The 12,778-nt window shown below is 31.8% G+C and overlaps 1 protein-coding gene across 1 annotated transcript; it reads right to left on the reverse strand.

Moving 5' to 3' along the window:
- Positions 1-3,978: 3,978 nt before the first annotated feature.
- Positions 3,979-4,659, reverse strand: LOC145098406 (uncharacterized). Its single transcript, XM_079036038.1, has one exon. The coding sequence runs from the start codon at positions 4,657-4,659 to the stop codon at positions 3,979-3,981; it is 681 nt and encodes a 226-aa protein (XP_078892164.1).
- Between the last annotated feature and the right edge of the window lie 8,119 nt (positions 4,660-12,778).

Here is a 12,778-nt window from a genome sequence, read left to right on the forward strand (position 1 = left end):
ATTTTAAGAGTTGGGATGTAGTTCCGACATGAGTCTAGAATATTGTGGTTTTTCTTTGTCAACAGGTATGGTAGTGTAGGAGTACACAAAAGGATTTTTGTGGTATGGTTGCCTTGAAATGAGATCAGGGGTCTGCTTTCTTGAATTTAGTTAGGTCGGGTGCTAGTTGATTGTTTCAGGAACCAAGGGAAGTGAATAAGTAAGAGCAACTTTCGTTGTCTCTGATGTACCCTGACTAAGAGTATGATGTTTCTTATATTCATGAGTTATGCCTGCAATGAATTGTTTACTCGAGAATTAGGCGAGGTGTGTGGTAGTTCATTTGTTTCTAGATGGAGAATCAGTTTCATGAATGGACAGAATTATTGTTTGTGCATCTGCACGGGATTCTTATGTTAGAGGCAGTTATGATTGGGAGGTTTTCGAGGTCCCCATCTGAGATCCAAAATGACTTTTAGTTTGCTTGGTCCTTATCTGGAAGACTAACTTATGTTGTGTTATATATTCTAAAGATTTGGGCATGCTATGCATCCGGTTGAACTGGTTTGAGATGTAATTTGTTTTCAACGTCAGTTGGTGGTAGTTCGAACTGACCATTTTGCTTGAAGGATCATTGCTATGTTCGAGTTTATGATTTTAGAAGAATGGGTCTTAGGGATTTCCTGTTCGGGTATGCGAAACTTTATTTCAGGATTTGGTTAAGACGGAGGTACATAGCAAGTTATCATCAAGTGTATGTGTTCATGAATGCAAGAGTCGTCTTCATGGAAAGAAGATGTTGGATAAGGAGCTTGTTGTAGCCAGTGGTTCCTCTCAAAATGTCGCTAAATAGATCAAGATACATTTGCGATAGTCAGGTTGAGCATCGAGTGCTGAGGGATTCCTCAACTCGTTGTATAGATTGCTATCCCTGTCCTAGGGTGGGCAGATATTGATCGGTAAATCAGCTTCAGATTTTGGTATGTTTAGTTTCACATTGGTTTTGTTCAGTAATGTATTGGGTTATTGGTTCAGTTATCAATGCATTCTCGATCGTTGGTCATTTCGTTCATCATCAAAAGTGGAGGTTCTTCAAAAGTTTCGAGTTGTGTCAATTGAAGTTCAATGGATGCTTTAACATATCGTCAAGTTCTGTATGTTTTATATTTTCTTTGGTTTCTGGATATATTTTGATGGGTTTTGAGAACTACAACAATCCTATGGTGTACATGCAACCCTAATTGCTTTGGATCTAAGTTTTTCTCTATTGAACATGCAAATTGAATACCAAAGCAATAACCCTATGAACTAGCATACACAATTTGAAATTGACACATAAACTAGGGTTAGATGCTTACCTTACTTGTTATGTAGCAATAACAAGAACAATCCTTCTTAATCTTGACTTCTGAAAACCTAGTGCCCCAAGTGTTGCACCTCTAATGGATTCACAAACACCCAATGCAACAAGATGACTTAGGAGAGGGAAGGATTTCAGCTAGGGTTTATGTCTTGAATGCATAGGCTGAAAATCCCTTGTAGAGGGTGTATTTATAGTTGAGGCTATTAGGCTTTTTAGGTGGAAACCCTAATTTTCTTGCTTAGGCCTTCTTAATCTTTACTTCTACAACGGAACCGCCACTGGCTAACGCTTCTTCTCTTTTCTTCTCCGACAAACAACCATTGTTAGCCGTCTTCGTCAGAGCTCTATCATTGTCATTGCCGTTGTATTCATTTATGTTTTTTTTATTTTTTGTTATTTTGTTTTTTTTAGTTTAATCGACTCCTTCCAATCAAATTGTCGGGAGTGTTCGTATGTTAGCATCTATGGTTAGACAAGGCCCTTAGGGTTTAGGTTAGACCAAGCGCCCTTATGTATTCCTATTTATATGAGGTTTAACTCATACTATTAATCAAACAATCTGTTCTGAAACAAATTGTTTCGAGTCAAATACCTAATATATTACAAATTTTATAAAGGTGAAAAAACCCAAATACATATCTTTATTAAACAACAACATTTGTTATTTAATAGGTTAAACATCAACCTTTCTTATTGAAAATGTTAAATTTGTTTTAAGATTACTGGTTTAATAACAATATCTATACATATACATTTTAATCTCCTTATTTTAATAAAAATCAAATTTTTTCACATGACATCTTCTTCGATCGCCAATGAAAGTTAAATTACCATTTACATGTCATCATTATTAATATAAATCATATAATTTAAGAATAAATCATGAATGCACAAACTTCATTTATTTTGGAAACCGAATCAAAATTTGAAAATATCTAAATCCCTTATCAAATGACAATATCATTTTAATGTTTGACCGTGTTTTTTTTCTTTCATTTTATTCAAATTTATATTGCAAATAATTATTTTATCAAATATCTACACATACAAAACATAGATCGAATATTTATAACAATGTATATATTAATTTTAGTAAATTATTATAAAGTTTCAGACAAAACTTATATCTTTTTAAATTAATAAATTTTACAAATATTTGATTAGTCATTATAATTTTAAATTATCAATCATATTTTTTAATTGTGGTTTCCATAAGTATTAACCTGCTATTTATATAAGATAGTGTATTTTATATTAACAAATGAATATAAACCTAATATCATTAATGACATGGTTAATCAAAACGAAACAAATGACATACCCATGTGTAAATACAAAATACCTTCAAATCTATAAAGGCATCTTCAAAAGTCTCATAGTTCTCTACAAGCTAAGAGCATCCTAAGCCGTGCAAGGTTAATACCTTGCAAAAACTGCCACTTGTCAATATCGAAATCGAAAGCCAACTCAGTCAGTATGATTAAATTATTGTAAAACAAATTAGTGTGCCACTGTTCTTTTTGCAAAGCTTTCAAAATTTCATAATAGGTAAATAATTAATTATTGAGAAATGTGGGCCCCAATTCTTTTGCAAGACTTTCAAAAGCTGAAAGTGGTATGTGGACGTGACAATTAAAGTTGGTACACGGTGGTATTTGCAAAGCATTTGAAAGAAGCAATGTAGATGGTCTAAGATATAACATCATCATCCGTTGTATCCACCACATACCATATATATGGTGGGTGCCACATCATCACCATATTTCATTATCACTAACATGGGATACTTACCACTAACACACCACTCCACATCATTATTTTTATTTTTTTTTAATTCAAAAATACAATAAAATTACTTTTTTTTTAATTCAAAAATACAATAAAATTACTTTTTTTTAATTCAAAAATTAAAATAAAATTACATTTTTTATAAGTAAAAAGCATTCATTTTTTTAAAACTATTTTTTCATTAATTATAAAAATAAAATAACAACTTTAAACTACATTACTTAGTTAATCTATAAAACAAACATTACATTAATAAGAAAACGAACAAACATACATATAAAAATCCTAATCGTCGTTCATGCTATATTGGTACAATGTTCCGCGACATCTTCTCGAAGATTGAAACACGTTTCACTGTTATGAATTTCAACAACTCGCTCCAAAAAAGCATTCGTTCCGGGTACGAACTCCTCAATTGGAACGACAACGTCGTTCGGATCATACGTGCAAATCGCTCGACCTTCATCTTCAATAATCATATTATGCATTATAATACATGTTAGGACCATTCGCTTAATTCTTTCTTTATCCCAGATTCGTGTAGCATATTTCACTACATGTCATGTTTGCTTAAGGACTCCAAATGCCCTCTCGATATCCTTTCTCACTGATTCCTGTTTTTTTGTAAAAAAATTTGCTTTTTCACTTCGAGGAACTGAGTATGCCTTCATCAATGTAGAATAATCCGGGTATATCCCATCACCAAGATAGTAACCATATTTGTACGCGTGCCCGTTTACCGTGAACGTCATATCAGGTGCTTTGCCGGTCCAAATATCGTTGAAAAGTGGAGACTGACCAAGAACATTAAGGTCGTTGTTAGACCCCGCTACTCCAAAAAAGGCATGTCATATCCACAAATCTTGAGATGCAACAGCTTCTAGGATGATAGTTGGTTCACCTATATCTCCTCGAGTGAACTGACCACGCCATGCAGTTGGACATTTTTCCCAAGCCACATGCGTACAATCTAGACTGCCAAGCATACCAGGAAATCCATGCCTCTCTTCATGAGCCGAATATACTCTCTCAATATCACGTTGAGTAGGTTTACGCAAATATTCTTCGTGAAAAACCTCATAAACACATGCAGAAAACCAATCTACACATTCAACCGCGGTCCTCTCGGATACTTTCAAGTATTCGTCAGATGCATCAAATGTTATACCGTATCCCAAATACCTAAGAGCAGCCGCACATTTTTGTATACTACTAAAACCCATTCTTCCTCTAGCGTCGGGTTTTTGTTTGAAAAAATCATAACGAGATTCTAAAGCAATACTAATACGTAAAAATATAGCCTTATTCAGACGAAAACGACGTTCGAACGAGTCGTCATTATAAAGACAATTATCGGCAAAGTAATCACGTACCAATAAGTCATGTGCGGCTTGGCGATCACGATTGACGACCGCCCTTATACGCGCTGCATTCGAACTTTTTTCGGCGTGAACGTGTTGCACAACACTGAAGAATGTCTCGACGAATTCTACGTCGTCATCCGAGTCAAAACTTTTTAAAAATTCCATATTTATTGAGGGATCCATGGGTGTAATAGAATGTGTATGTATGTGTATGTGTTTTGGTATTAGAAGTGTATTTATAATTGAGTTTGAAAAAAAAACGGCCAAAATAGCCGTTCAACGGCCAAAAACCAAACACCCAATCAAATTCATCGTTTGAATCCGTTGTCCCGAACACGACTCACAACGAGCACGGACCACCACGAACCACCGGGACGGTGTGCACGTCCATGGTTCGTGGACACCTCAACCACGAAACGGCTCGTGGTGACTATACCAGTCGGTCTAAGTTTTTCCATGTGTGTATTCAGTGGCGGTCCTACAGTGGACACCCACAACAACAAAAAAAAAATTAAAAAGTTATTTTTTTTATCAAAATATATTGTAGTTTAACTTTTCAAAATTATATATTTTAACTCTTCAAAAATATTTGACTACCATAAAAAGTTATCATATTTATTTTGCCTCCTCTTCGGAAAAATTTTGAGTTCGTCTCTGTTTGTATTTAACCGAGAGCACAAGATCCTTTGAGGTGGTACTGCATACAATATATATATATATATATATATATATATATATATATATATATATATATATATATATATATATATATATATTGGATGAATGATGATCATTTGACCGGGTGGAATCAGACTGAACTGGAACCAAAACGGAGACATTTAGTTTGGTTCTCGGTTCTCTGTTTCCCATTAAATCGGGTCATGGTTCTTTGGTTATTGGTCCCGTTCGGGCTGAATCCGAAACCGAACACATCCCCACAGAGCACATTTCCTTATAGAACCAAATTGGAACTGACACCGGTTGGAGCTAAAACCAGAGTATTCGGTCCGATTTTCGGTATAAAAGACCATGTCATTCTAAATATCTATAAGTGTATTGAGACCTAAAAAGATGTGTACAAAGAAATGTTCCTTAGAAATATCAAAAAAATGTTTAGAGCCTACGCTTGTACTAATATTGCAATTCTTATTTACATGTTTTTCTATTTGTATGGATACTAACTCCAAAATATTTGAAATTTTACTCAATTGTATTTTAGCCACAAGATTTTATTAATGTGCAATGCACATAAATATGCCTAGTATAATAATATACAAAATAATATATTTGATTTGTACACATGACATAGGATCCAAGAAGTTTGATGTACACTCTGGTGACATAAAATCTTGAGACAAGATGACCTTAAATATGTATGACACATGTGTTTTAGTGGAAGGGCGTTCGTCATGAAAGTAAAACATTAAACATTGAAAAGTCGAACTATGACATTAAGGAGTGGAGTGGCTTTTTAGAATATATGACTGTATGACGCTTTTAGCAAATTAAATATCATTTCCATATAAATACTAAAATCTATGGTAAACAGAACTGATCAATAGGAGTCTTTCTTGCATATAGACTCTATTAAAGTTGATGAAATATGCATTTTATTTGGACGAATCAAAATCTTAAACGAAAGAATCACCTTCCATTTTGTTCTAGATTATTCTTTCTTGCATATAATATTATTCTGTGTACATTCGTAAATGATAATTTGTTTGTAAACATTAAGGAAATGCCTAGTAAATAATTTGAAAACAGCTATGGGAATGCACTACGAACATGTAACATGACATTGTTTACTCTCATATTTATTTAGATATGTTTTTTTTTCAAATATTAGAAAATCCAATTCATATGCAACAACGAACATGGGCACCAACAAAATTTGGACAACTTTATATGTTGTCATTAGCATATCCTATGGAAGATGCTAATTATGCTTTTCTCCTACTTTCTTCACATTCAAGAATCACTAATTGCTATTTATACAAGTAAACAATTCACCATTTTCATTGCTCATATCACCACAATCTTGCCCTAATTTCCCCATAAACTCCAGAGCTAAATAAGATGTCAAAACATGGTGTGTTGGAACATCGGGTGCCGCCCCTTGGAGGCAACAAGAGGCGGCAAAGGGCGGTGGAACATGTGGCTACATGTGTATGTGGCAGCGGCAATGGTGGTGGTGTTTTGAGGGAGATATTCATATTTATAAGGAGATACCATTGATGTGTATCATGGGTGGTTTTAGCAAACAGGGCAACCTCGATCCTTTGGCATAAGTGTTATATTACTTATTATCGTAATAATGTGTTATTATAAACAATTGAATTTGTTGGGTTTTTTTTTCCTATCAGGATGGTAGTGCCTTTGATTCATATCAAGGGAGGTTTTAGTAACAGGGCAACCTCTATCCTTTGGCATACTAGTTAGGTTATGGTTAAAGAGTTGATCATGAAAACAATTGATGAAATAATTTTCTCATGTTATCTTATTTAGGGTTATGTAAATCAATAAATTCTTACAAATGATACACCGACACCAACTTGTTGTTCACGTTGTATGTGTGATGGAGTCGCATTACGTTATACAGGAAGTTCGACCAATTCTATTGCATAAAGTCGGTGATATAATGTAATATAACAGTCTCAAATATATCTATTTTACAAGGGTTAACACTACTTAAGGTTAACCACCTCTTTTCAACGCATCCAAAATACCAATTTATATACTTTATTATTTTAAGAGGTAAACAATTATAAAAGTTGTTCCAAATTAGTCACTGTGAGCACGTGACATGCTATAGCAAGTTTGTAGATTACCTACGTTTTTGTTAATCTCTTTCAATTATAGAGGAAGGTTTAGTTCTTTAAATTGGTTTGACTGGTGTAATTCTCCTGTTTTCCTTGCGTATAGTTTCGTTTATTGTGATTCCACTGTTCAAAAAAAAAAAAAAAAAAACCTACGTTTTTGTTTTACAATTTTAGCACAAAAGTTAAATTGAGCCAAATTATAAAAATATAAAAAATTTAGATAACCTGTAAACCTACTATAAAAGATTACGTACGATGATCAATTTGAAGAAACTTTCATATTTACCACAAAAGATTATGTTGATCATCTTGAAGCAACTTTCATAGTCGGTTACATTTTAGGATAATAGAGTATCTAAACTAATATTTTACATACATTGAAATTAATTTGTTGGCAAAAATATTATTAACCTTCTTTACAATGCCGCTTAAAATGTTTCACTTATCATTTTGTGTGGGGAAATACCTTTGGACGCCAAGCTATATGTTATAGTTATTATTATAATTTCTTTGAAGTATATGGAAATCACAAATTTGATTTGACAAAATATCTACGATTTGGTTTGGCATTTAACATATTAATCATTATTTTGGTTTATCACGAAATGACTATTAATTTCGCAACCGGGCAAATTACGAATTGCAAAATTTAACCCCACATTAAGTTTGATAATTTGTTATTAATAATGAAAAGGTTTCCTTGAAGTTTAGGTGACAAAATATGTTTTTTTAAGGTTGCATGGTATGGGTAATGTCGGTGGGCACTTTTCTGACGTGGACACCGGAAAACGTTGTTACCGCGCTGGAACACCGTCCGCCCCAGCCATGTATTTTTTGGCATTACGTTGCAATGTGTTGTTATGGTAACGAAAGACAACAATTGTTATGCACCACAACACAATTGTAGTCACTGTACATAAAATATCGAAGAAACACCCTTCATGGAAGACTAACGTCAGCTATGACCAAAGCACACATCGTTCAGAAAAATCTGTCCTTTCGGTGGCGGGAGGAATGATGCAAGCAATGACGTAAAAAGTCATTATTATTGAAGAATTATTGAAGACACATGTCCTTTCAATGTGGAAGGGATTGTAATTATTTGTTATTTGTCGTTGTATAATTATTGTTTGTATTTGTTGGTAGAATATGACATAAAGTAGTGTCGGTAGAATGTAATATAAAGTGTAAGACCCTCCATAGTCTAGGGGTCTAAAATATAAATATATGTTTGTCGTATTGCAATCATACGGTTGCAACAATAATTGTAACTGGCTCTTTCGAGCCTATAAATAGGGCCTTTGCCCATAAGAAATAAACAAGAGTTATTTGAGTGTTTAAGACTTGAGTTGAATCTCAAAGTTCTTCATCTGTTAAAATAGTTTGTCTATTTATGAATAGCAGAGCCCTATCCAAAACTATCCACATAATCATCCAATTACTCAACATAATCCATCATCAATATAATCCAACGCATCATTCAGGTATAATCTTCTCTTAATCTTTATTGATTCCGTCATGTCTTTAAATTTGGTATCAGAGCTAAGTAACGTTCTTATTATTATTTTGCATATTCAATCTTTCATTCATAAGAATACATGCATATGCAGCATCATAAACATGATAATGAATATTCATCTTTTTAATATGTTAATACATATTCATATTCATCGTCATAACTCAATATTAAAATCCTATCCACCAACAATTTAAACATTTGTCGTAAGAATGTTTTTAAAGCAATTATGACTATGTACCAAGTAGTTAAATTCACATTTCATATTTCAAAAAGTTTTTAATTTTCCGTATAAAAATTTTGGTATCAGTTATAAACATCTGTTCATCATGTATCATCGTAAATATTATTATGAATATTCATCGTCACAAGTCTTCATTAATATTCATTTATCATCATAAATTCAATATTAAAACCGATCTACCTACAATTTAAACTATTTCATTAAAAGGTTTTAAAAGAAACAATTACTATTATGTACCAACAAGTCAGAAACATTTGTCAAAAACTTTTTAATTCTCCGTATGAAAAGTTTGGTTTCATCACCACCATTATAAATATTAGAGTAATAACTAAACCCCATCATAACCCTCTTATTAAAATCTATAACTTTTAGTTGTAACTTTAAAAGAAAAACTAAACTATTATTTTGTTTTAAACATGAGTTTTTCAAGTTTAAATATTAATAAACAAGAATTAAAATTTTCTCGTGAAACATTAAAACAATCTAAATAATTTTTATTAAACTTAAAGCTAGATTCTGATATATCGATAATCAATTGTATATCTAACATTGAAGCAATACATATAATAAATAATAGTATAAATTGAAACAAGAACAAATAAAAAAATCTTGAAGATAAAATAACACAACTAATTTGTTAAATATGTCGCAAGAAATAGAAAAATCACTAATAATAACTACTTCGTTAGTAAAAAGAAACTAAAGATTTCATTTCTAAAGATTCACACAACTTATTAATATGGAAACTTTACAAGAAAAAGTAGAAACATTAACTAAATTATTTGCAGCATTAGAAATTCCATCCGAAACTCAAGAAAATAATACAGAAACAGAAAATAATTCAGATGATAATGATGTAGAAGTAATATATGATTTTTCTTTAGATGACGAAAATCCTTATTCAAATCCATACAGAAATTCACAAAACAATTTTGGATTAAAACGAAAACAATCATATGTTGAAGATGATTATCAAAGTCAATATATTTATGGACCGCCTTTGTTAGAAGAAATTTTTTTATATAGACAATGAATGGTTAAAATAAACAAAACAAATGGGAAAAAATACCTCCACAATACATACCCAAATTATTTACTTTCCCAACAAATTCAGATATTCTTTTTATTGATTGTGATCAAAATCCCGAAGCAAAAATTCAAGAATGGAGTAATAAAATGGAAGTACAAATTCAGTTAACTGAAGAATTAAGAAATTTACACCCAACACATTTTCTTAATTATATCATTCATAAAACACAAGGTAATGCATATCGTTTTCTCTCATCTCTTGACGAAACTGAAACAATGATGATAGCTACTACTGATGCTATGGAAACATTTAAAAATGTATTAAATCGGCTTATTCAAGAATTTATAGGAAAACAAATAGAAGATAAAACATCTCAGGAAGCTTTTCAATTAGAATCATTATGACATTTAACTAACTTACGAATTTGTAACATGTGTTATTTAGACCCATGTATATGTGAATATTCTGAACATTATTATAATCTAGATTTCACTAGAAAAAGATAGCATTAGACATGTTTTACCAAAAATTACCATCATTAGTAAGTCAAAGTGTAATAAAAGATTTCCAAGAAGCATTACAACAAAATAAATTTGCAGATACTTTAGGAGCACGAATAAGTATATTAAAAGCATGGATGCAGAAAAAATGCTTAGAACAAAAAACAACACAAGATGCAAAAATTGATTTATGTTGTGACACCCTTTCTAATAAAGTTAATCAATATAGTTGTAAAGATAATAAAAAAAACAACAATATAAAAAGAAAACTTGGAAAAAACAAACTGTTAAAAAACTCACAAAACAAACTTCCCAACATCACCATTTCTCATATCAATTTAAGATCAAGAAACAGGTGGTTTTCAACATACTTACAACTCAAAACTCACTACAAAAACACTCAGATTGTCACTCAACCTAAGCTACTTCTAATGATCAAAAAATGAGAGAAAACAGAACTGATTACACAACCTTCTCTCTCACTCAAATACAACGAATCAGATATGTATCAAGCTAACAACGAAGAACTCTTCAGAGATAAAACTGAGAGAAAATTATCTAGATCTAACAACTTCTTTTGTACTTCTTATCTCCAGAACCTTCTCTCCCTCTATTTATATCTCGGATTATATCCATAAATATAACCCGATCTAGATCCGACCCAGATTCAACCCGCGTGTCTTAACTTTATAACCTGCATACATCTTTCATCCTTCCAGAACACAACATTTACATAATATACCCTTCACAATTTTCTTAAAATAAATATGAGATTGTAACAAAATAAATGAACATTTTCAACATCCCCCCTCAATCGAAATATTTATTTTCTGAAAATATCAATAAGACCCATTTTATTAGACAAAAATTCATGTTGTTTCACACTTAAAGACTTTGTTAATATATCAGCATTTTGTTCATCTGAACCAATTTTTACAAGTTTTAAAACACCACTAGAAATTTTTTCTCTAACAAAATGCAGATCTATTTCAAAATGTTTTGTCCTTTCATGAAACACAGGATTAAGAGCTAATTTAATTGTGGAACTATTATCACAAAAAACAGAAGCAGGAATAAGATTTTTAACCTCTAGTTCAAACAGAATTTTTAAAATCCAAATTATCTCACATGTGATAGAGCCAAGAGCCCTATATTCCGACTCAGTAGAGGATCTTGAAACAGTAGATTGTTTTTTACTTTTCCAAGAAATAAGACAATTATTAAGATATACCATATACCCAGATACAGACCTTCTTGTGGCTAAACATTTAGCCCAATCTGCATCCACAAAACCTTTCAATTCCAACACACTTGATTTGGTTAAAGCAATTCCCTTTCCAGGACTACTTTTCAAATACCTTAACAATCTAAAAGCAATATTTAAATGTAACTTTCTAGGACTATGCATATACTGACTAAGGACCTGGACTGCATAAGAAATATCAGGTCTAGTAACTGTAAGATAGATAAGTTTACCTATTAGTTTCTGAAATTCAGTTTTATTTTCCAACAATTCATTTTTCCCATCATGATTATCAGAATTTATAACGAAATTTGTTTCCAAAGGTGTGGTCACAGGCTTACACCCAAGCATACCATATTCATGCAACAACTCAAGACAATATTTTCTTTGGTTTAAACATAAACCACTGTCAAATTTAACTACTTCAATCCCTAAAAAATATTTAAGTGTTCCAAGATCTTTAATTAAAAACTGACTACTCATAAAATTCTTTACCTTCTTTAACTCTACTTCACTATTTCCAGTTAAAATAATATCATCAACATATACTAGCAATACAGTTATTGAACCTTCAATTTTCTTAATAAACAACGAATAATCACTTATACTCTGTTTAAAACCAAACATAAACAATGATGCACAAAGCTTTTCATTCCATTTCCTAGGAGCCTGCTTCAGTCCATATAAAGACTTAGTAAGCTTACATACTCTAGTATCATTACTAGAGTAATAACCAGGTGGAAGTGACATATAAACATCTTCAGTAAGATCTCCATATAAAAAAGCATTATTAATATCCAACTAATATAAAGGCCAAGAATAATGAACAGAAAGAGAAATAACAATACGAACTGTTACAATTTTTGCAACAGGAGAAAAAGTCTCTTCAAAATCAATACCCTCTCTTTGATTATAACCTTTAGCAACTAAAC

Source organism: Lactuca serriola, chromosome 4 (genome assembly GCF_051521515.1).
Source record: "Lactuca serriola cultivar US96UC23 chromosome 4, Lser_US96UC23_V15, whole genome shotgun sequence".
NCBI lineage: Eukaryota > Viridiplantae > Streptophyta > Magnoliopsida > Asterales > Asteraceae > Lactuca > Lactuca serriola.

Coding starts and splice junctions, on each gene's coding strand:
- LOC145098406 (XM_079036038.1), bottom strand. CDS start 4,659: ATGGAATTTTTAAAAAGTTTTGACTCGGATGACGACGTAGAATTCGTC.